The sequence below is a fragment of the Mytilus californianus genome, unplaced genomic scaffold (genome assembly GCF_021869535.1).
Source record: "Mytilus californianus isolate M0D057914Y unplaced genomic scaffold, xbMytCali1.0.p SCAF_1, whole genome shotgun sequence".
NCBI lineage: Eukaryota > Metazoa > Mollusca > Bivalvia > Mytilida > Mytilidae > Mytilus > Mytilus californianus.
Genome location: NW_026262581.1, coordinates 133,826,215 through 133,852,625, shown reverse-complemented (window position 1 = coordinate 133,852,625; position 26,411 = coordinate 133,826,215). Strand labels below are relative to the sequence as shown.

The 26,411-nt window shown below is 32.4% G+C and overlaps 1 protein-coding gene across 4 annotated transcripts in view; it reads left to right on the top strand.

Moving 5' to 3' along the window:
- LOC127735257 (histone-binding protein N1/N2-like) overlaps nucleotides 1–22,358 on the top strand; it is a 34,419-nt gene extending 12,061 nt beyond the window's left edge. For 2 of the 4 annotated variants that reach the window (XM_052245403.1, XM_052245395.1), the window contains 12 exons: nucleotides 5,620–5,783; nucleotides 6,511–6,590; nucleotides 7,039–7,112; nucleotides 8,235–8,325; nucleotides 8,832–8,929; nucleotides 9,932–9,991; nucleotides 12,295–12,365; nucleotides 12,897–12,968; nucleotides 15,126–15,170; nucleotides 15,885–15,920; nucleotides 16,227–16,325; nucleotides 21,985–22,358. In XM_052245403.1, the coding sequence (XP_052101363.1) occupies nucleotides 5,620–5,783; nucleotides 6,511–6,590; nucleotides 7,039–7,112; nucleotides 8,235–8,325; nucleotides 8,832–8,929; nucleotides 9,932–9,991; nucleotides 12,295–12,365; nucleotides 12,897–12,968; nucleotides 15,126–15,170; nucleotides 15,885–15,920; nucleotides 16,227–16,325; nucleotides 21,985–22,047 (953 nt within the window). In that variant the 3' untranslated portion in view covers nucleotides 22,048–22,358. Of the gene's footprint in view, nucleotides 1–58; nucleotides 296–5,619; nucleotides 5,784–6,510; nucleotides 6,591–7,038; nucleotides 7,113–8,234; nucleotides 8,326–8,831; nucleotides 8,930–9,931; nucleotides 9,992–12,294; nucleotides 12,366–12,896; nucleotides 12,969–15,125; nucleotides 15,171–15,884; nucleotides 15,921–16,226; nucleotides 16,326–21,984 lie in introns of all 4 variants that reach the window. The other 2 variants (XM_052245385.1, XM_052245379.1) reach the window with 2 other exon arrangements.
- The last annotated feature ends 4,053 nt before the right edge of the window (nucleotides 22,359–26,411 follow it).

The following is a 26,411-nucleotide window of genomic DNA, read 5'->3' as shown; positions in this document are numbered from 1 at the left end:
ATAGATCCAATATTAGAGACCATTTGACCTTCACTCAATTTTATTTTTGTGTGTCCAGTGGAAGAAAGAGAAAAACTGAGAATAGAAGTTTATGATGCAATGTCTGAAAAGGAAAAGGCAGAAAAATCTGATAAAGAGCCTTCAAATGGAGAAAAAATGGAAACTGATGAAAAAGGAGATGCTAAAGAAACCAAGGAGGAAAAAGATACAGAAGAAACTAAGGCGGAGGAAAAAGATGTTAAAGAAACCAAGGAGGAGGGTGAAAAAGTGAACGGCACAGAAGAGGAAAAGAAAGGTTACAACACACAACGTTGTCATTTACTTGCATGCTTGTTGTCACTTCACCTTTACAATGTTTTAGTTTCTTGTTTTTTAGTCACACCCTCACTGGCAATACATTCTGTATTAGACCCATGTTTTTATGTACAGTAACATTGGAAAATCAGCATTGGCGATGAAGCATTTCTTTTAGTATAAATTAAATGATAGGAAATCTTGATATTTGAACTATTTATGTTCCCAGTGCAGGAATTTCTCAATTGCATTTAATTGTTATGGTTAAGGGTTATGTTTACTTAAACAGCACCCTTTGATTGGTTTGTAAAAAATAATTATACAACTCCCAAACTGTTGAGAATGAAAGTTCCTATGCTGATTACCATAGATTTGTTGTTCAGGTAATGATCGCATTTCATGCAACCAAAAGCCTTATTTTGCTGGCTTGATAGCTATATCTTCCAAGCCTCAAATCTACCTTTCAAAGTTATAACAATATAGTGCAATGAGTTGAAAAATTCTTTAGATTCAAATCCATGCCCATGTGAAGCAATTTATTGTTGAAAGCGAGACATAGTGATCTAGATACTGTTGTCGGCGTTGTCAACATTAAGGTTCAGTCAGTGGTTAAAGTTTTTTTAGACATCAATAACTTTGTCAAACCTACATGGAATTTTATTAAATTTGGACAGAAGCTTGTTTTTGACCAAAATACAGTATCAAGAGCAAAATTTTGAAAATATTTATTTTCATTTTCTGTATTTTACTGATAAATGGACTTAGTTTTTTTTACAGTTAACATTTAGATTTAGTCGGAGGTTACAAACCTACATGGAATTTTATGAAATTTGGACGTAAGCTGGTTTATGACCTAAAGACTATTTTGTTTTTATTATTCCGAATTTTACTAATAAATGGACTTGTGTTTTTTTTTTTTACAGTTAACACTCCGGCTCAGTCTGAGGTTAAAGTTTTTTAGTCAATAACTTTGTCAAACCTTTATGGAATTTTATGAAATTTTAACAGAAGCTTGTTTATGACCAAAATACAGTATCCAGAGCAAAATTTTGAAAATACTTATTTTCATTTTTCCATATTTTACTGATAAATTGACTTGGTTTTTTTTCTCGAGTTAACAAGTAGATACAGTGTGAGGTTAAAGTTTGTTACACATCAATTACTTGGTCAAACCTTCATAGAGTTTTATGAAACTTTGGCAGAAACTTTTTAATGATTAAGAAATTATGTCTGAAGCAAACCTTTCAAAATATATTTATTTTCATTTTAGTAATTTTCTGATAGATGGACTTCGTTTTTTACAGTTAGCATTTACAGACGGTCTTGGATTAAATTTTTTTGACGTGATAAATTTGTTAACTTTCATGGATTGTTATGAAACTTGGACAGAAATAGCATCTAAAGAAAAAGTATATTTAAGTGCCAATCGGGCAGTGGTGAAAACATGACCAACAAAAACCCTCTCAACTTTACATGAATTTAAATTCAAAATGTATAATGGATATAACATTCATTTCCTTTTCCTGTTCTGGTATTTCAAGAGATAATTTGGTTGAAATGCACTAGAAACGAATAATTATGGGGAGATAACTCCGTAATTTGCTATTATTCAAACAAAAGTTATCTAGATATTTCTTGAATTACCAGATATGCAGAAATGAAAGACCTACCATTCTTACTCAGGATGAGGGTAACTTTGAAATAGGATGGTAAGGTTGGTGGGTTTTTTTATACGCCCATTTACGGGACGTATTATTGTATACCGTTGTCCGTCTGTCAACAACATGTCGGACAATAACTCAAAAACGCATTAACCAATTTGCATGAAACTTTGTTGAATTGTTTATATCAATTGTTGTGAGCTGCCTTTCGATTTTTATAAATTTTCGATTTTACATTTCCAAGTTTTGGGGGTTTATTCATTAAAAAAGGGGGATTTTCCAGTTTTTCGTACAAGAACTCAAAAATGCTTTGAGCAGTTTTCGTGAAACTTTGGTGACTATTTTATATCTATTAAAATAACCTCCCTTTAGTTTTTATACGACCACAAAAAAAATTTGTGGTTGTATATTGGTATGACGTTGGCGTCGTCCTAAGACACATTGGTTTTCGCACTCTAACTTTAGTTTAAGTGAATGGATCTCTATGAAATTTTACCATAAGGTTTAATACCACAAAAGGAAGGTTGAGATTGATTTTGGGGGTTATGGTACCAACAGTTAAGGAATTGGGGGCCAAAAATAAGCATTTTTGTAACTTCCAGACAAAACTTGTGTGTTAGTGTATGGATCTCTCTGACTTTGTACCACAAGGTTCAATATCACAAAGGGAATGCTGGGATTGAATTTGGGGGTAATTGCCTCAAAATTTTAGGAATTAGGGGCCAAAAAGGGGCAAAAAACAAGCATTTTTCTAGTTTCAGGACAATAACTTGTGTGTAAGTGTATGGATCTCTCTGAAATTGTACTGCAAGGTTCGATATCACAAAGGGAAGGCTGGGATTGAGTTTAGGGGTGATGAATCATTAGGAGGTTCAAAAAATTTGGGGGGGGGGGGGGGGATTTTTTTTCCTTTTTTTTTTCTTTAAAATTTTCCATTTCTGATTTATATATAAAAGCAAATAATAATGATATGGTTTGAATAGGTAAATTCAAAATTTTTAAGTTCTTAGACCACATTCATTCTGTGTCAGAAACTTATGCTGTGTCAAATACACAATCCAAATTCAGTGCTGTATCAAGCTTGACTGTTGTGTCCATACTTGCCCAAACTTCAGGGTTTCGACCTCTGCGGTCATATCAAGCTGCGCCCAGCAGAGCATTTTATTTTATAAATTTCTGATATGACATTTGAGAAGTTGTGGAACTTTATTCTTGTTAAAGCGACTGGCGTATCATGCGCTCATGGCGCAGCTCTTTATTTTGGTTATGTTTTGAAATTTTTCTAAATTGCCTGATTCTTGGCACTTAAGTTAAAAAAAAGATGAGTATAGCCATTCTGGTCAATTAAACTTTTATTACATATTATATTATGTGAATGGTGTAGTATAAAATTTAATAAATGTTTCAAGTTTAAACTACAATTATAGACAAATGAAGATAACTCAATTCAAAATATTTCTGAAATGTGTTCCATTGCAATTCAATGTTTAAAGTTTGAATTGCAAAATGAAAGCAATTTGTATCTTCAGTACTCGCAAGCACTTTGATAATGGAAATGTCTTCAAGGATTAAAGTAGATCTGCATGATTGGTCCAAGGGATGTCAGTTTGAAAGCATTTTTAGTCACATGGATGCTTGAAATATTCAACACCTGGTCAATGCATCAATATACAGTTCATTTCAGTTAGAAGGGAATAGTTACATTTCATGAATTTCTCAATCCATTGGATAAATTTTCATGTTTTAATGCTTCTTTCAAAGCTTAGACATTTTATCATTTTAGATTTCAGTTACCATTGTGATTAACTTTCAGCATAACACAATGCCTGCCAAAGAGGTCTATTATAACATGACTTCTGCTTTGGTAGAAAAAAACTTATTTATCCTATGTAATTATGTACCAATCTGCCAAAGAATCAGACAGTGGTGAAAACATGACAAATAAAAACTCACTCAGGTTTACATCAATTTTAGTTCAAAATGTAAAGGTGCATGCATAAAACATTCATTTCCTTTTCCTGTTCTGGTATTTCAAGATATGATTTGGTTGAAATGCACTAGAAATTAAAAATTAAGGGGAGATAAGTCTGTAATTTGTTATCATTCTAACCCAAAGTTATCTAGAGATTTCTTGATTACCAGACAGGCAGAAGCAAAATAAGGATTTTCAGATGAATACAGAATTTAGGGACATCAAAAAAATAGCAGGGAAAATGTCATGTAGCATGTTGTATTTCACATACTTAATTTGTTTAAGTATACACACCATGAAAATTAATGGACATTAACATGAAGAGTATTCCTTCCTTAAAATTATTGTACTACCCTTTGTTATCCACTCCTGTAACTAGTTTGTATATTGCTTAGTATTTGCCACATAGAAAAAAGTGTTGGGTGCCCTGCTCATTAAGATTGTAATTTTCTTATGTCTAATGTATGGTAAATAAACTGTACATAGCAATCTTGGATTGTTAAATAGCAGTACACAATCGGAGGAAAAATAAGTAATTTATTGCGTTATAAAGACTGTTTTAACAAATACCAAATATTTGTTTCTGTTCGAATCAATTTTTCAACTTAGCCATTTAAGGGTAGATAACTCTAATAATATATTTTTTATAAAGGAATGTTAAAGAAATTTAAGTTTTTTACTTGTAGCAAGAACAAAAATTCAGTGACACCAAATTATCTCTTTATTTTCTTGAAGCATATTATAAAATCTATCTTCTCATTTCTTATTTCAAAATTATATCTCTTTGATTTCTTTAATTCACAAAAAAGTTTTTTCATGAATAATCTATACAATATTAGGCAATTTTTGCACAACTTTTAGCTTGAAAAATAGCACATTGACCCGTACCTTTTATTATATTTTTGATAAAAGCAGGGTAAAATCTACATTTTGGCAAAGTATAAGAAAATTCTATCTGAGGAAACATATACCGATGATCCACCTCAATTACTACTACCCCAGGTTGCAATATCAATTTTTATTTTCTTGAATTGTTGTAACAGTTTGTTTTGTAATTTAATGTAAAATAAACCAATTAAACAAAGATTTATTTTTATTTTGTTTTTTTATTTCATCAATTAGCATGCACTTGGGCTCCTTAAGATATTGTCCAAGATTGTCATTTCAGTTCTTTCCATCTTTCAGGTGATAAATGTAATTACTATTTAAAAAATGAAAATAAACTAAAGTATTTCTTTCCATCATTATACTGAAAAATAGGTTGATTTAAGTGATTACTGTGAATGGCCATTATAAAGATAAATTGATTAGCTATAAAGGACAACCAAGGTTGAATCCAGGTAAATTAAATGTTTTTGACTTGGGAGTAGAAGTCCTCAAATTCTATCATAAGCATTTGACGAAAAAGTCGGAAAAATATATGTTGATAGGAACTAGTTGAAATCTGAAAAGCAAGCAAATTTGACATTGTCAAGATTGATGTAAAGAAGCTATTACTTTGTTATTTGTTAGTGTTCAACAGCTGTAACTAAGCGACTACATGAAAAGGGGGACATAGTAAAAAAAACAAACATATCAAGGAGGAAAAAAAGTAAATACTGTTTGCAGTGACTACTTAGATTCCAAGTTTTTGGTGATCAAATGTTTTCTTTAGTTCTACTGTTGTAATGTGAGAAATATGTATATTTTCAGAAGGTAAGGAAGAGGAACAGGAAGGAGATACTGCAGAAGAGGGAGACACGGCAGAGGAGGGTGACACGGCAGAAGAAGGTGACACGGCAGAGGAAGGTGAGACAGCAGAGGAAGAGGCTGCTGAAGGAGAAGACACTGCTGAGGAAGGGGAAAAGAATAAAGAGGTAGGTGACCCTGTGAAAATGTGTGTACAATGGGGAATAAATGTGTAAATGTGTGGATGATAAGGGGTACCTTAATAATAAACACATGGCTACACTTAAGAGAAAGAAAAGGAAAATGCTGAATGAAGAACAGAGACAATGGAAGAGAGGTGGAAGATGCCAAAGTGATAGCCAAACTCGTCCGTTGAAAAATAACTAAATGCCATAGCAAAAAAGAAACTACAAAACATAACATAGAAAACTAGACCAGCAAGATCATCTCTAATAAAAAACCAAGGTAATCTTAGATGCTCCAGAAGGCTAAGCTCCTGTTCCACATGTTGCACCCGTCATGTTGCTCATGTAAGTACTAACCTAGTGTGATTAACATGTTGGATACTATAGGAAGTTCATCTGGTATAAAGATTTGAAAGCTACAAATGAATGCTTGATATAGAGAGCTGTTCCAAAATGTAACTTGGTTTGTTTGGAGGAAGGGGGAGAGTTGGATGGGTGACACTCAAATTATTAATTGTGGGTGGTTGCATTTTATATTATGAGTGGCTGGGGTCTTACATGCATGTCATTCTGGAACAAGCCTAATTTGATTGTTCCAAGTTACTGATAAGTTATTTGAATCAAAACATACTATTGTCATATTTATAAACTCATAGCAGTGTTACATAATACAAAATTCCTAATATATTACTTGCAATAAATTGATTCAATTTTTTTGTTATATTGGCAGAAAGAAGAGGACCCTGATGATGTTTCTAACCTACAGCTGGCATGGGAAATGTTAGAATTGGCTAAAGTTATATATCTAAAGTAAGATATTTGTATGACAGTTTGGTGCTTCTGTCATATTTTCTATTTTAATATAAGGAAATAATTCATTACATATGTTTTGATTGTATAATGAAGGACTGGAGTATCAGTTTTTGGAATGGTTTGAAAGTGATTAGTTTCAATAACATATTATCAATTGAAACACATTAAAATACTGAATAATTGGTACATAACTTGCAAGTTTTTGTTTGACACTTCATACTTGTCTGGTCTCCTAGACCTCATTTTCCCCATGCCATTGTATTTAAGTTGAGGATATTTTCTTAATTCCTATAAGTAATGTCAACTATATATATATGTTTGCTCAAGATCTTTAGTTTCAAATTTGCACTTGTGGAAATACATGACAGTTTCGATATTTATTGGGAGGAGATAATACATTGTTTTAAAAGAACATTTATATTATTTATGTTTTTTTTCTATACAGAGAGGAAGATAAGGAAGCCAAATTAAAAGCTGCAGATTCATATCTGAAACTTGGTGAAGTTAGCTTAGAAACTGGTAAATAGTAGAGACTTAATTTGTTTGAATATGAAATTCATGTTTTTTGATTGATCATTATTTGTAATTAAAAAAATCATGAAAATCCAGGCAACATTGTAGAACCATGGATTATTGTAGTATTCCTTACGTTCCAGAAAAAGATGAGCATCACTTAAAAATAAATTATTAATTTTAGGTACTTATTTTTATTTTGGTAGTCTAATTTTCCAGGGGAACTTAAAAGGGATTCATATAAGATCAACAGAAAGTGCAGCCGTTGTTCGTTTTACAAGGAAGAACAAGAACCATTTCTAAACCTTAGTTTAAAAAGGAAGAACAAGAACCACTTCTAAACCTTAGTTTTACAAGGAAGAACAAGAACCATTTCTAAACCTTAGTTTTACAAGGAAGAACAAGAACCACTTCTAAACCTTAGTTTAACAAGGAAGAACAAGAACCACTTCTTAACCTTAGTTTTACAAGGAAGAACAAGAACCACAAGGAAGAACAAGAACCACTTCTAAACCTTAGTTTTACAAGGAAGAACAAGAACTATTTCTAAACCTTAGTTTTACAAGGAAGAACAAGAACCACTTCTAAACCTTAGTTTTACAAGGAAGAACAAGAACCACTTCTAAACCTTAGTTTTACAAGGAAGAACAAGAACCACTTCTAAACCTTAGTTTAACAAGGAAGAACAAGAACCACTTCTAAACCTTAGTTTAACAAGGAAGAACAAGAACCACTTCTAAACCTTAGTTTTACAAGGAAGAACAAGAACCACTTCTAAACCTTAGTTTTACAAGGAAGAACAAGAACCACTTCTAAACCTTAGTTTAACAAGGAAGAACAAGAACCATTTCTAAACCTATCTAGTGAGCTTCAGCAATAAATTTTGGTTTTAGGTTATGTGTGATTATGGCACAAGTGACCAGTTAAAAAATGTATGGATGGTGATGGTATGCCTCTGTGCCTCTATGCTCAATGCTATTAAAAGCCGAACCAATTTACCCCAAATGAAATGAAGAAACTGTAAAAAAATAATGCATTTGAATAGTGATTAATAAATCTTGACTTTCTGTAGGTTATTCAGTTTAGTCTAATGTGAAATGTTTAACAAAAGATTTTATTTTATTTCAGAACAATATGAACAATCAATATCAGATTTTAATGAATGTTTAAAAATTCAGAAGACTGTATTGGAACCTCAGGACAGATCATTAGCAGAAACGTATCCTAAATACTTATTTACACACACATCTAGTTCTTTGATATGTTGATAACAATTTGCATACATTCTTGTATTGCAGTTGCTCTCCTTTTTGGAAGTTCTCTTTTGTTAACCTCCCCAGGTCTTACACTGATTCTTTATTTTGACCCCTGAAAGCTTATTTATTCATATGAAATAATATAGATAAACTGCATGTACATTGGGTAAACATGCAGTAGAAGATATGAAAGGTTTTCTCTTTAACATGAGAATTCAGAAAATAACAACCAATTACCTACTTAAAAAAGGGTTGGAGCTATATGCCTACCTGTAAAATATGATTTTGATTAATTTTCTAACAATAATAGAATATCCACTAAAGTATACCAGCTAAGACAATGGACAAGTAAGTGACATGACAACTGAGCATCATGTAAAGCTGTGTTCTTTCAGTCAAGTATTTAGACTCTTATGAGTTGAAAGTTCTTCTGGATGTAATTACATATTGTTTTACTTAACATAACAAGATATTACCAGTTAGGATTAGCATACTGTTTTCACAAACTTTACGATGAATCAATAGACAGTTACAGAGCAGCAATCAAAGTTTTGGAAGATAGAATAGGTAAGTTCATTCTTCAGAACAGATGTATATAATGAAAGGTCACTTACCAAAGTTTGAATGACTTACTAATTTAAACATTTATAAACTCATCATTAGCAGCTAGTTCATTTGGTTGCTGGATTCAGGGCTGTTCCATAAAAAACTTATATGGCACCCAGGGAAAGCACTACAAAAACTATGGGTGTTTTCGATATATCTTTACTTAGCGCAGACTCAAGAGATGTACATATTAATGGATGTTACTATTTACCTCCCACGTAAATCCACATGTATCGTAACCTATGTGCAAACACTAGATGGATTTCGTTGTATTTAACTTGAAATTGAAAAAGAAACTACAGAACAGTTGTTCATATTCTAATGCATAACAAAAAAAATTAATGCATACGATCTTTAAAAAATGTATAAAATCAAAATAAGATAAAATTCCGCGAATTTTCATGAATGATCATGGCGCATTAACATCATGTTTTTGACGTCATAGGAATGAAAACTCGCAAGCTAAAGATTATTTAGTTACGTGTACGCTCTAAATTCGGATAATATCGCATAAAAATGGAGTTTTGAGGTAGGTGTTGTTTCTTCATTTTCTATTCTATTGCATCATTCGCTCATTCCTTAGTTACGACATGTCAACTGTGGATTTGACAGTAAAAAGTAGCCAATGGAAAAAAAAATGTTTGGGTAAAGAATTATAAGAATTGAACACATTTTTTCTAGTGGTTATTTAAGAAATAATTCATCCAAGCCTTAGATTTATTTGAAATTTGTAGCTTTTATCTTACAGGGGGTCAAATAGAACAGCCATACACACGGCAATCTTACCTTTGCTTCAGTTTTTCAAATTACTGTATTTGTCCTATAAGAAACGAAATAATTCATGCAAGCCACAAATTTATTTTCACAACAAATCTATGGCTTGCATGAATTATTTCTTAATTGATGCATTATGGTGAACACTAATTGCTCAAAATGATGTTTTAACTTTATACTTTATTTTAGCAAAATTAACAGACATTGTGAAAGGTGGTGGGGATGAAAAAGAAACTGCAGAATCCAAAGGTATGTCGCAGTCATTGGCATGGTAAAAAAAAAACTTGCAAGTATTAAAATGAACAGAAATACTTGTCAATACTAAAATAAATAGGAAGATGAAACCTCAATATTTACTATTTATTGTCCCCTGCTTAACGCTTTGCAGGGGACATGGAAATACTGTCCGTCAGTCTCGTCAGTGCTCTCAAGTGTACAATTCTTGCCAGAATTTTATGAAACTTGTATCATTGGTTTATATTAGCAATGTCTTGGACGAGTTCGAAAATCAGTGCTGATCAATTTGTTTTAAAAGAGTTATGCTCCTTGGAAACATTAATTATATTGAAAATTGCATCGTTAGTGCTCTCATTTGTACAATTCTTGCTAGATTTTTATGAAACTTATATCATAGGTTTATATTAGCAATGTCTTGGACGAGTTCGAAAATCAGTGCTGATCAATTATTTTTAAGAGTTATGCCCCTTTGGAAAATTGCATCGTTAGCTCTCTGTGTTCAATTCTTGCCAGATTTTTATGAAACTTATAGCATAGGTTATCAGCAATGTCTTGGACGAGTTCGAAAATCAGTGCAGATCAGTTAATTTTAAGAGTTGTGCCCTTGGAAATATGAATTATATGGAGAATTGCATTGTTAGCGCTCTCATATGTACAATTCTTGCCAGATTTTTTATGAAACTTGAATCATAGGTTTATATTAGCAATGTTCTTAAAGAGATCAAAAATCAGTGCAGATCAATTATTTTTAAATGAGTTATGCCCCTTGAAAATATTGACTATATAGAAAATTGCAATGTTATCGCTCTCATGTGTTCAATTCTTGCTAGAATTTTATGAAACTTGTATCATAGGTTTATATCAGCAATGTCTTTGACACTTTCAAAAATAAGTTCTGATCAAATATTTTCAACGAGTTATGCTCCTTGGGAATATAATTATAATGGAAATCACATTGCATTTGCTCTGAAGCCTTCATTTCTCTAAGATATTAATAAAAAGTCTTAAAGAACAAAAAAAAAGTGCTTGTTTATATATTTTGCGGTCGTATATTGGTATGACGTCGGCGTCACCGTCCGTAGACACATTGGTTTTCGCACAATAACTTTAAGTGAATGGATCTCTATGAAATTTTACCATAAGGTTAAATACCACAAAATGAAGGTTGGGATTGATTTTTGGGGGTTATGGTACCAACAGTTAAGGAATTAGGGGCCAAAAATAAGCATTTTTGTAACTTCCAGACAATAACTTGTGTTTTAGTGTATGGATCTCTCTGAAAGTTTCCATACCACAAAGGGATGGTTAGGATTGGCTTTGGGGGGTTATGGCTCAAACCGTTAAGGAATAATGGGGCAAAAAAGGGGAAAAAACGGGTTTTCTGGTTAATGGACAATTTAAAAGCAGTGTAAGGGAGGTAATCTAAAAACAGCATAGTGTATTGCACAAAAGCAAAAAATTGAATATAAATTCAAATCATATAACCAATTCTAAGTTCTTTGACTACAGTTATTCGGTGTCAGAAACCTATTATGTGTCAAATATTTAATTACAATCCAAATTCAGATAACAAGCACGAATATTGTGTCCATTTTCACCCCAACTGTTCAGGGTTGGACCTCTGCGGTCGTATCCAGCTGCACTCAACGAAGCAGTTTATTTGGTTATTGCCCTTTTACCTTGGATAGATAAAATGTGTGCAATGTTGGGGACATTGGAACTCTGTTCTTTTATTAAACATAAAATGGAAACTGTTGACTTGGCTTACAATTTGAAATCAGTGGTGTGGAAATACCATGCCTGACTTGTCCTGCTTGTCCCAAAATCTCTTGACAAATAACACAACCATTAGGGATAAGTTGTAAAAAAAATATCGTTATGTAGATTTAGTACTGAATTTTGATATTTCTACGTTGTGGTCTCAAGTATTTCAGAAAGAGTATTTAAAACTTGAATGCTTGACAAAATTTGAACACCGATTGTATATATATCTGTTCTGGAACTTGATTGTGCTGTGAAGGCAACATCCAGCATTTGAAATTCCTTTTTTCTTTTTATGTCTGTTTTATACACATCACTAAGCATATCAAAATGAACATTTGGTTTAAACAAGTTTTACAGTATCGATAGAATGTAATCTCTGTTTACTGAAGTGAAAAAGTAGTCCATTTTAATTATCAGGGGATCATAGATATTTCCCTCAACAGGATCTTTTAAGCTGTACAAGATTGTCAAGCAGTAAGTTTTGTATTCTTATTATGAAATAATGGCGATCATTTCCCTAGCAGTAACTATGAAGTTTTGTCTATTTGTAGATGATCCTAAAAAATCGGCAGAAAGTGAAATCAAAGAAATCAATGAATTACTTCCTGACATGAGGCAAAAGGTGAGCAGCTGATCAAAATACTGTAATGGCTTTAACTTTCAGTATCAACTAAATCAGTGGAAAGGAGCATTTTATTGACTCTGTTAACATAATGTTATGTCAGCCAACTTGTCCTATAACTACAAAGTTACAAATGCTTTATATTCACATTACTGCTTGTATCAGACTTTGAGAAAACTTGATATGTGGAACACTGTGTTTAACATTAAATGCAGATGTCAACCAATGGCATTATATGGAGGGGGAGATCTTCTTGGTTTTCTGTAAATCAAATTTTACTCAATTGTTCCTCATGCCAAGATGAATATCAAGGTAAGGTCTCTTTGTAGTATCAAAAGAAGAAAGACACTTGCTGAAATGAATTACATAATAGATAATAAATTTGTTTTGATAATGACCATTGTACTATTGAAGTGGCATTAAGATAAACCTGTTGTGTTTTTAAAAACAAGTGAGAAAGAAACATTCTCTGAAGCTTCATTTAATTTAAAGAGAAAAGAACCCTCCATTCCTAACTTTTCTTGTTAATAGATTGAAGATTCAGAAGAAGAAAAGAAAAATTATGAACAGTTAAAAGCAATGGCAAAGGAAGCAGTTGGATTTGTAAGTTATCATTTTATAAATAGATTTCTTTCATAGGAAACATAACAGTAAAAATTGAGCAAACTTAACAATTAACAGAAATACAACAAAATTTGCAGATGTCTGGCAAAGTGAAAAAATAGGCATGCATTACACATTTCTAGACATTTGGTTGGATTCCCACAGTTTCAAGTATATATTTTAATGCAAATGCATTGTTTCAATTTATTGAATTTTAAAGTTTTCAATTTATACATATTTGTCTCGCCTTGACGAAGTCAAAAAGTGAGACAGGTATGCTGTTTCCGGTGGCATCATCAACAATGTATTAGTTTGTGATTAGGTCTAGTTTATGGTAAACCACTAGTGGTAGGTCAATGAAATTTGGTATGCAGTTGTATTAGTATTGGCACATCTCATTTTCATGGAGATTATTTGGCCCTGCCCCCTCATTCATGGTCTATCGACTTTGAAAATTTTGCTTAGTTAACCTGTATTAGTTAGTGATTAGGTCAGTTTATGGGGAACCACTAGTGGTAGATCAATGATATTTGGTAAGCAGTTATATAAGCAATGGCATATCTCATTTCCATGGAGATTATTTAGCTCTGCCCCCTCAGTCTTGGTCTATTGACTTGAAAATTTTGCTTAGTTTACATGTATTAGTTTGTGATTAGGTCAGTTCAAGGGGAACCATTAGTGGTAGGCCAATGTTGATTGGTATGCAGTTGTATAAGCATTAGCACATCTCATTTCCATGGAGAATATTTGGCCCCGCCTCCTCAATCATGGTCTAATGACTTTGAAAATTTTGCCTAGTTTACATGTATTAGTTTGTGATTAGATCAGTTAATGATATTTGGTATGCAAATTTATTGGCATTTGCAAGTCTCGTTTCCATGAAGATTATATAGCCCCACCCCCTCATCATGGTTCATTGACTTGGAAACTTTTACATGTTTACAAGTTAATGTTTGTGTTTAGGTTTGTTTAAAGGGAATGACTTATGATAAGTCAATGGTATTTGGTATGCAGTTGTATTAGCATTGGCACGTCTCATTTCCATGGAGATTGTTTAGCCATGTACCTTCAGTCATGGTTCATTGACTTTGAATATTTGCATAACTTACATGTTAAAGTATTGCTATTTTAATTTCAACACTTGCATTATCAAAATTACAAAAAGGCGAGACATATCTCTGTGTTAACAGTTTATTTAATGTGAAACAATGAATATCATCAACAGAATAGTTTTCCTCATTGAAGTTTAATTGATGATTGATAAATGATAATTCCTGCTCCTTTTTCTTTTTGTTTTCTTTACATATGACACAGTGCTGGATTTTTAGTTTGTATTTACTGAAAAGTGAACTTAATAATTGTGCAACTATAAATGACAATTTTGGAAACAAACTGAGATAACTGTTACGGTCGTGGTATTTTCAGGCATGAAATAAAATGGATAGAACAATACAAAAAAGAATTAATAAATAGGATACAATGGCAAGATTTATCATTTTAAAAACCAAATATTATAAAATAATGATGTGAGCAAACTAGCACTTTTCTTACAAGTCTCACCACTTCTCCCTATCAGTTTCAAATAGAAAAGTCACTTCTCCCCATGATTCTGAAGTAGTGTGAGCCCTAAACAGTCTTTTAATTGTTTCTTTTGCTGCAATAACCATTCTTTAGTTGTGGCATCAAAATGGTAGTATTGGTAGCTTCTAGGTAAAAGCATTAGTTTGTTCTGAGCAATGCTGTTAGTTTTGTTATATACTTTTTTCAAAAATGATAAAATGATATAAATTTCATGCATTTGAAGCACTTTTCTGGGTTTACATTCATCAGGAACTCTCACAGCCGAATGTTTGAAAGCCAAGGATGTATAATAACGAAAACAGTTGAAGACCTATATGACAAAATAGCCAAATCCATCTAAGGTCAACTTTAGATGAGAAGATGTGGTATGAGTGCCAATGAGACAACTCTCCATCTTTGCCTGAGGTAGTTAAACCACAGTTTATAATTTCAAAATTTATTAACGGACAATTTTAGAAAGATTTGTTAAAAATACCATAAGAAACCCACTTCCAATTAAATGTATTCTAAAGTGCAGCTTACATGAACATTGAACTTATTTAGAGAGATAATCTTAACTGCTACAGTATTTTATAGGGATCAGAAGCCAAAGAATCAGAACAAAGTAAAACAGATAGTAAGGTATGTGTGTTAAGTGGAAACTTGAAAATTAAATTAATCAATGAAAACAAAAAGGAATCCATTCTAGAGAATTCTATTTCTCGTCTTCTGTCACATTCCAGAATGCAAGATAGAGAGGTGATAATCTAGAGATGATGTAATCTATTTGTATAACACTTTTTCATAAGGTATAAAACCTGGATATCTTTGATACAAATGCCTTGTATTCTGAAATATCCATCTGGCATATGTCCATTGTCCTTAATCTCAGTTTCATGGTTCAGTGACTGCTAATCAAAGTTCCTTTTTTTTTTTCTTTTTTTTTCTCAGTTGTGTGCAATAGAACAGCTATTTTGAAGACAAATCATTACAGGCAGTATAAGTCGTAGACTGGGTTCACTGGACTTTGTCATGTTTGCATGTTACTGTAAGCAATAAATCATCAATTTGGTATATGGAATGATTGCATGGTATAGATGTACGCCAGACACGGCTCATCTCACCTTGATATCATTTCATGGTTGGTTTGTCATCATAATTTCTTAGATACTATCAACAATAGAATAACTGTTTTTGGTAATATAATCTCCCAAATAAAATAATAATTTTAAAATCTATATTTGCTGCATACTTTTTCTATCTTTCAATATTACCAGGTGTGTTGTGATATAACTATTCAAGAAAATTTCATATTTTTTCTAACTAAATGGGTAATATAATACTTCTTTTTTACAGCCAGCAAGTAATATCGGTCATTTGATCCGAAGAAAGGTGAGTTCTTTACTTTTAGAACATTCCATTATAAGGCTTTTATTTAAGGTACAGTGCTCATAAAAATATGCTATAGGGAGACTTAGAACAAACAAGATTATACAGTAAAACCTGAGTAAATCGAACCCTGAATAAACCGGTTTCCTGTCCATTCCGGCCAATATATTTACAAGCGGGGCATCTGTGTCCGCTCATTTATTTATCTTTGGTCTATGCCAATTATAACTTGATTCAAATCACTTTGCCTGAAATGTTTTAATTTTGTGAAGTCTGGAAAAAAATCTTTAACATTGTGTTATTTTAAAGAGGAAACCTGATGAAGATGAAGAAAAAGAACCAGACACAAAGAAAACGAAGCAGGATGGAGCAGGTGATGCTACAGTTAACGGAACAAACGGAGTAATGGTAAATCATGATGGCAACTTCTTCATAACTCCAGAGATGACTATTTTTAGCTCACCTGGCCCAAAGGGCCAAGTGAGCTTTTCTCATCACTTGGCGTCCGTCGTCGTTAGCTTTTTACAAAAATCTTCTCCTCTGAAACCACTGGGCCAAATTTAACCAAACTTGGCCACAATCATCATTAGGGTATCTAGGTAAAAATGTGTCCGATGACCCCGCCAATCAACCAAGATGGCCGCCATGGCTAAAAATAGAACATAGGGGTAAAATGTAGATTTTGGCTTATATCTCTGAAACCAAAGCATTTAGAGAAAATCTGACATGGGTAAAACTGATTATCAGGTAAAGATTTATCTGCTTTGAAATTTTCAGACAAATCTGACAACCTGTTGTTGGGTTGCTGCCCCTGAATTGGTAATTTTAAGGAAATTTTGCAGTTTTTGGTTATTATCTTGAATATTATAATAGATAGAGATAAACTGTAAACAGCAATAATGTTCAGCAAAGTAAGATCTACAAATAAGTCGTCATGACCAAAATCGTCAGTCGACCCCTTTAGGAGTTATTGCCCTTTATAGTAAATTTTTAACAATTTTTAGTAAATTCTTGTAATCTTCTACAAAAATCATCTTCTCTGAAACTACTGAGACAAATTTAACCATACTTGGCCATAATCATTATAAGGGTATCTAGTTTAAAAAATTTGTCCGATTACCCCGCCTTCCAACCATCATGGCCAACTTGGTTAAAAATAGAACATGGGGGTAAAATGCAGTTTTTGGTTTATATCTCTGAAACTAAAGCATTTTAAGCAAATCTGACAGGTGGCAAAAATGTTCATCAGATTTAGATTTATCTGCCCTGAAATTTTCAGACGAATCCGACAACCCGTTGTTTGGTTGCTGCCCCTGAGTTAGTAATTTTACAGAAATTTTGCAGTTTTTTATACGCCCGTTTACGGGACGTATTATGGTATACCTCTGTCCGTCGTCAACATGTCGGACATTAACTCAAAAATGCTTTGACCAATTTGCATGAAACTTTGGTGAATTGTTTATATCTATTGACATGAGCTCCCTTTTGTTTTTTATAAAATTAAGATTTTACGTTTCCGAGTTATGGGGTTTTACTCATTAAAAAAAGGGGGATTTTCCAGTTTTCGGACAATAAGTCAAGAATGCTTTCACCAACTTGCAAGAAATTGTGGTGAATTGTTTATATCTATTGACATGAGCTCCCTTTCGATTTTTATAAATTTAAGATTTTATGTTTCTGAGTTGCAGGGTTTTATTCATAAAAAAAAGGGGGGATTTTCCAGTTTTCGGACAAAAACTCAAAAATGCTTTCAGCAATTCTTATGAAACTTTGGTGAATTGTTTGTATGTTTTGATGTTAGTTCCCTTTAGAATTTTATAAATTTTACATTTTACATTTCTGAGTTATGGGGTTTTATTCATTAAAAAAAGGGGTGATTTTCCAGTTTTCGGACAATAACTCAAAAATGCTTTCACCAATTTGCAAGAAATTTTGGTGAATTGTTTATATCTATTGATGTAAGCTCCCTTTTTATTTTCATAAATTTCTAATATGATATTGAGAATTAATTGAACTTTATTTGTTTATAGTCTGACAACAGATTTACTAAGTATTGCACAACAGCAAGAAATCTTTAATTGAATATAAATTCAATTCATATAACCAATTTCAAGTTCTTTGACTACATTTATTCAGAAACCTATAATTTGTCTAATATTTAATTACAATCCAAATTCAGACCTGAATCAAGCTTGAATATTGTGTCCATTTTTGCCCCAACTGTTCAGGGTAGGACCTTTGTGGGCGTATCCAGCTGGGCTCAGCGAAACAGTTTATTGTTATTATCTTAGATATCATTATAATATCTAATATCTAATACTATTAATTATGATTTTAACCTTATTTTACATGATTTCCAAAGCATCAGTAAATACAGGTGAGCGACACAGGCTCTTGAGAGCCTCTAGTTGTTATTAGCCATTACTTTAGAGTTATGAACAAATAAACAGGGTGTGAAATAAAAATCTCTGAAGATGATCATGATGTTGGCCATTACTTCAGGGTTGTTTGTATAAATTCATAGAATAGTACATTGAAATTAAATAGAATTTTGGTATTGATGACAAAACAAACTAGTCTTAATTCTGGTGTAAGTCTGTTGTAGTATTCATTTTTACTGGGAATTGGCTTTACGCTATCACGAGATTGCCATATAACTTGTGACCTAGATTCATGCCATGGTCGAAGTAGATTCTTTATTTGTTGTATAAATATTTAGAAAACAAAATCAGTTAGACAACTGTGGACTGGTGAAGTTTTAAAACTAATTTATAGATGTATTTTGCAATTTTTATGTTGACTGATTGACTGCTTAATTTATGTTAGATGAATTAAGTAGAAATCCAAGTGAAAAAGTTGTTTTTTATCAGTGCCATTTTGTTCTTAAGATTTTTCACCATAATATCAAACTATTAAAATCAGATTATGATTCAATATTGAATTCAAATGAGCAATCCCTAATATCAGTTTTAAGTTATAAACACATCTTTTTTGCCACAACATTTGGTAAACAAATATGATAATCCTCGATCCAGGCCTTCACACCTTTTGCTGTCAAACTGCAGAACAGCGTCACGAGTACACTACTAGTTGAAGTGCCAGTTGTGTGATATAAAATTAAGCTTGAATTTGTAGACTGGTTGTATGTTTTCTCAAAGCAAAAAATTATTTTGCAAACAAATCGAAGTATTTTCTTTCACTCTAACCCTTTCACCGATAGCTGCCCAGACAGAAGCTACTCTGATAAGATGGCTTCCCTGGCTACTATTACTCAAGTGGGAGATCTTCATAATAAATGTCAATAAAAACTTGTCTGTAGTTATTTGTGTCTTTATTTCATTCACTAACACCATGTTCACAGTTTTTTTCATGTTTTGATAATTTTTTCTTCATAAAATATTCAAATTTTCAAATTTTCAGCATTATCTAGGTGAAATTCTCAAAATTCTGCACTTTGACCCAAAATCGTAATTTTTTAACCCAAAACGGCAAAATTTTGAAAAATTTAATGAGGCTGTACAAATTCCTTACACTGAACGATGTCCATTCCAAGTGTTTTGTACATAAAACGACATTTTATGTCTAAAAAGTATACTAGTTTGGCTTCAATTCTTCCATATTCTTTCAAAAAAAATGTTCCCTCATTTCAAATTCTCGTAAATTTCCTCTGATTTTGACACGGTTTTCAACAAACGGTCGCCATGTTTACACTTCCATCCGGGTATTCAACAAAGAAAGATAGCTCGTGTTTGCACTGTTTTGAGAGGGAAATATAAAAGAGGTATTCCGATCCCGGTAAAACAGGACTCGTCGTCAGCTGTCTGTGTGTGTGAATCCCTTTAAACAGGGACTCATTGGCAAAAGGGTTAAGCACTTGTACCTGAAGCGTACATAAAAATAAATTAGATTTTTGGCTAAATAAAACATGATTATAATAGTCTTGAATTAACATTTGTTAGATTGACTCCATTAAGAACATCATTCCTTTCCAACTCACTTGTCAAAGATTGTTTATTTTTTGTAAATTATATTTAATAGACATTCGGTTAGATCCCCTTAGTTACAAGTATATATTTTCATGCAACTTCATTGTTCATTTATTGATTTAAGTTGCAAAAATTTGTTAAATTTATACATTTTCTAATGAAAAACAATGAAAATCATAAACAGAATTGTTTTCTTATTTAACTTTAATTAATAAATGATAAAAAAAATGTGTAATGAAGCATTATATTTTTATTTTATCCATAAATAGTTGGTTTGATTGCATAATAATATCAATTACTGTAAAGGATTAAAAAAAAGTACAAAAGAAATGAGGATGCCCTCTATTTTAACATTAAAAAAAATAATGCTACACAAAGACAACAACATCGTAGATTACTGCAAGGAAATTCTTTATTATGGTCTACATGTTTCACCACTTACGTTGGCGTCTTCAGGACAATTTAAACATAGAAAACAAATACTGAAGTACATAAAATGCGGTGCATATGGGGTTACAAAGGTTAACAAGACGTTACGTCACAATAATAGATTTGACAACGTTAAAATGAAAGTGAAAGTAAAAGTTAATAATAAATTGTCAGTGTCTTTTCCAAAATGGACAACACCTCACAGGACATTCCGTACTATTCCAAAAGGCTTCACTCGGAAAGAGGTACTACTTCCAATTGCGATGGGAATATTGTAAGATGTATGGTAGTCGCACATGTAGGGTATGGTGGAAGTTGCGGTGAATTTGTTACATTTGGGTACACTATCCATGTTTCAAGTTCATTTAAACAATAAAATCGTGCGGTTCATTACGTTTTGCAGTGGTCTTCTTTGGATCTTGAGTGGTAGTAGTTCGTTGTTGACTTTCTAGAATAATTCGGCAATCTCGGAAGGGGTCGATTTTTTGTCAATGCGGCGTGGTTGTCAAATACAAAGCTGGTTTGGCAAAGGTGGATAGTCTAGATGCAGGGGTTCACAAAAAAATATTAAAGATGCATTGAGTGAACCAACACCTAACGGTACAAGCTGGTAGAGAGTAATCAGGATGGATACCCGGAAGTATGCTGCGGTTGTCTTAAAACCTCAGGAAAATAATGCTACACAAAGACAACAACATCGTAGATTACTGCAAGGAAATTCTTTATTATGGTCTACATGTTTCGCCACTTACGGTGGCGTCTTCAGGACAATTTAAACATAGAAAACAAATACTGAAGTACCACAACCGCCAAATGTAACAAATTCACCGCAACTTCCACCATGCCCTACATGTGTGACTACCATACATCTTACAATATTCCCGACGCAATTGGAAGAAGTACCTCTTTCCGAGTGAAGCCTTTTTGAATGGTACGGAATGTCCTGTGAGATGTTGTCCATTTTGGAAAAGACACTGACAACTTATTATTAACTTTTACTTTCACTTTCATTTTAACGTCGTCAAATCTATTATTGTGACGTAACGTCTTGATAACCTTTGTAACCCCATATGCACCGCATTTTATGTACTTCAGTATTTGTTTTCTATGTTTAAATTGTCCTGAAGACGCCACCGTAAGTGGCGAAACATGAAGACCATAATAAAGAATTTCCTTGCAGTAATCTACGATGTTGTTGTCGTTGTGTAGCATTATTTTCCTGAGGTTTTAAGACAACCGCAGCATACTTTCGGGTATCCATCCTGATTACTCTCTACCAGCTTGTACCGTTAGAAGGTGTTGGTTCACTGGATGCATCATTAAAAAAAATAGTGTAAAACAAATTTCATCTTGAAATCAGAATCAAAATTTTATCTTATATCATGCTTGCAGTACTGCCTAATCCATACCCATGCCAGGCAATAGTCATTATTGAGTAAAAATAAACTTGAATTATACATGTCTTAATTTGTTATTCAACTGTAAATATGAATCATTAGGTACAAGGAGAGGTTATTTAAAAAAAAAAAAAAAAAAAAGGGAAAAGCAATCTTTTTGAAAGAAAGAAAAATTTGACTTGTAGTCTTAGTCCTAGTTACAGTAATGTAGGGGATAACTTGCAGTATTCATTGTTTTCTATCTGTATTTTACAGGAAGTGGACAAGAAAAAAGCTGAGGGAGATGTACTGCCACCAGCTGAGGCAGTTGCTTCATGAACAACATCTCAGGAACAATTAAGTGCTATAACGCGATCAATCTACACAATTTTTGTATTTAATGGTCTTTATATATTTATATTTTTAAAAATGTTAAGTACTAAAGATTACTGGTGCTAAAGTTAAGAACAGTGACAATTAACGTATAATCATGTAACTTGTGTTGATTTTTCCTTTTGATTGACACCTGTTCCAATATACTGTGTGATCATCCTGTCAGTTCAACCATTCTCATGTTTCAGTACATTGTATCTGCCATGTTGTCTCTTTACTGTAGTGCTCTAATCATGAGATTAAACTCATCAATCATCTGTAGTCTAATATTATTATTCCCCTACCGACGAAGTCGAAGGGGACTTTAGGTTTGCACTCCGTCCGTCTGTCTGTCCATCTGTTAGTCAGGTAAATCAGTTTTCCACACTTTTTTTCTTAGTGCTTGAAGATATTGATTTGATATTTGGTGTATTGTTTTATCATGACAAGTTACAGATCAAGTTCAAATTTTGTTCCAGTCTGATGATTTTTGTGCAGAGTTATGGTCCTTGTACTTAGAAAATTCACTCAGTCAGTTTTCGGCACTTTTTATCGTCATGCATGCAGATATTGATTTGATGATTGATATATAGTTTTATCATGACAAGTTACAGATCAAGTTCGAATTTTGTCCCGGTCTGATGATTTTGTGCAGAGTTATGGTCCTTGGACTTAGAAATTCACTCAAATAATCAGTTTTCCGCACTTTTTTCGTCATGCTTGAAGATATTGATTTGATAAATGGTATATAGTTTTATCATGACAAGTTACAGATCAAGTTTGAATTTTGTTCCGGTCTGATGATTTTGTGCAGTTATGGTCCTTGGACTTAGAAAATTCACTCAATCAGTTTTCCACATTTTTTTTTGTTGTCATGCTTGAAGATATTGATTTGATGATTGGTATATAGTTTTATCATGACAAGTTACAGATCAAGTTCGAATTTTGTCCCGGTCTGATGATTTTGTGCAGAGTTCTCGTCCTTTGACTTAGAAAATTCACTTAAATAATCAGTTTTAAACACTTTTTTTCGTCATGCTTGAAGATATTGACTTGATATTTGTTATATAGTTTACACCATGTCAAGTTATAGATCAAGTTAGCATTTTTGTCGAGCCTTCAACTTTAGTCGAAAAAGCGAGACATAGCGATCCAACATTCCGTAGTCGTCATCCACAAATATTCACTCTGTGGTTAAAGTTTTTGAAATTTTAATAACTTTCTTAAACTATCCTGGATTTCTACCAAACTTGGACAGAAGCTTGTTTATGATCATAAGATAGTATCTAGAAGTAAATTTTGTAAAAAAATAAATCCATTTTTTCCTTATTTTACTTTTAAATGGACTTAGATTTTCGGCCAAGAAACAACACATTCACTCTGTGGTTAAAGTTTTTAAAATTTTAATAACTTTCTCATACTATTTTGGATTTGTACCAAACTTGAACAGAAGCTTGTTTATGATCAAAAGCTAGTATCTAGAAGGAAATTTTGTAAAAAAATAAATCCATTTTTTCCGTATTTTACTTTTAAATGGACTTAGATTTTCTGCCAGGAAACAACATATTCACTCTGTGGTTAAAGTTTCTAAAATTTTAATAACTTTCTTATACTATTTTGGATTTGTACCAAACTTGGACAGAAGCTTGTTTATGATCAAATGCTAGTATCTAGAAGGAAATTTTGTTTTCTTCCAGTTAACATTACATTCAGTCTGCAGTTAAAGTTTTTAAACATTTATTAGATTCATAAACTCTCCTGGAATTTTGCCAAACTTGGACAGAAGCTTCTTACAATCAAAAGATAGTATCAAGAGGAATATTTTTATTGATTTACTTCCTCATTTTTGTTGAGCCTGCGATTAACAGAAAAAGTAGGCGAGACACTGGGTTCCGTGGAACCCTTACGAATTTTGTTCCAATACAATAAATTTTTAACCGGTAGGGGACTATGTATTGCCATGCAAAACTCTCAGAATGCCTATTTTATACTTCATTAGGACCCAACCGATTAATTGACAGGTCTTTTGTAATCAACTTCTCTGTCTCACAAATTGTTTTCACGATCTTACTTTTTAAACCACATGGAATTGGGTAATTTACCTTTGCATCATAGTCACCTTTAACATTTGTGCATTTCCCCCATTTATTTATGATGTCACATTGCTTACGTAGTTATGTCGCAGTAAATGTGGATTGAAATAATTTATGCTGGTTGGCCTGAACATAACTCATTCATAAAAAAAATATCAAAATTTGTCTTTTCACAACTACACGAAGCTGTGTTGCATGCAAGGAAGAAAATGATACATTTAAAGTTAAGGTCAAAAACCAACTAATTCACCACTGTGCACATGCACAAAACTTGTTTCTGCTTTCTTACTCAACAATTCTTTGGAGTTAGGGGATGAGTTAGTGGTGCATCAGTAGAATTTCTGCCTTCCAATGGATATATGTTTTATTGGAGTAACCCTGATTACTTTTAGAATTACTGTTTATTCAGAAATTAATGCATGCATTTATTATTGCGAATCCTTGTCCTCTGGCAAAAATGTGAAATCTAATTGTGATTGCAAAAATTTTATGAAGTTAAATATCTATTGAAATGTATGAGTTTTTATTGTGATGAACTTGAAACACTCGCTTTTTTTTTGTAGTAATAAAAACGTCACAATAATTTCTGAATTTACAGTACCTACATCCTAATTTACTTGTCAGCACTAGCAGAACCCTTTGGTGGTGGCTACCATCATTATCTTGATTTATTTCATCCAAAAACTAAAAAGCAAAAGTTTAATGACATCCTGGCAAAAACAACCGTCATGAATTCACTTAACTAAACCATGACTGAAAACATAAAGGTAAACGGACAAAAAGTCGCAAACAATTTGTTGACAACTGTTTGAATATATAAGAGAAAGATCTTGAAATATTTTCTTTTTATTACATATATTCATTTTTTAAGTTTAGGAAATTGTTCATAAGCCTTGATAAATGAAAATTTATTAAATTTGAATCATGCAAAGGATATATTTCTTGGCACAATGAAGCCATTTAAGTACCAAGCCACTTTGACATTTTGTTTTCATAACAATTATTTGATCATTATTGATATTTATTGAATAAATTTTAATTACAAAGTTGCTTCATATATAATAGTTCAAGAAAAAACAAAAATTTTATTTTCTAAATTAGCGTTTTCTTGTTTAAAGAAAAATAATCTCAAAACTGAATTGTGACTTTCTGTCCTACATTCAACATAAATGATATAAGGAAAGCACTTGTTAAATGAATGGTGCATGCACTGGAGAAATTTGTGTGTTAAATCATTAATACCAAACTTCGCCCAGTGCACCAAATATGGACAACAGTAAATATTAATATGGTTCCTGCATCTAATGTGTGGAAAGCTAGCTTAGGTGCTTACAAAATACAAGAATGTGATTAAACGAGAAACATTAGCTTTGGGTGATATACATCAATTTTGAGAGCTGCATGTACATCACAGTTGTTGATTTTAAAGGGTTTATACATCAAAAATGATAAGTTTTATAGTATAGCTAATGTTTGGTCTAGTTTATATATCCTTTCAGAAGTATAAAATTAATGCATACCCTTGCCAAAATGTTGTTTGAAGGATATACCTTGTTATATATTTCTTTGATAATGGGGATTAAGATTACACTGACTTACATTTTACACATGACTGCTCAAATTCAAGATTTTAGCAACTTTTTAAAGAAAGTTTTGTCTGCAGAGAGATTATGTACAATTCTTGCTAAGGGCTTTTCAACATTTAAACTTAAGGGAGGCACTTTTTAGCTCACCAAACAGCTGATTGTGCTTTTCCCATCACTTGCATCTGTCCTCTTCTGTTCACTGATAAATTCTGGGCCAAATTTAACCAAACTTTGCCACAATTATCATTTGGGCATCTAGTATTAAAAATGAGTGTAGACATGTCTAAGAATAGAACATAGGGTTAAATGCAAGATTTGTGTTTTATCTTTAAAACTGCTATAGAGAAATCTTGACAGGGGCAGAAATGTTAAAGATGTTGATCTAACTACTGTCTATTTACATAAAACTTTCAAACGTGAACAATCTTAAAATGTAAGTAACTGTCTACCTTGAAGAAATTCTTGTAGAAGTTACTGCCATTGATGACTTTTATCTTGAAAAGAATAATGGATCAACAGAAACTAAAGATGATCAGCAAAATAAGATCAACATAAATGACCATATGACAGTATTGAGTAACAGTCTTCTTTCTGACCAATTTTAATGGTGTTTGTCTAGAAAAGAATTGACAACACAAAATCTACAAAAGTG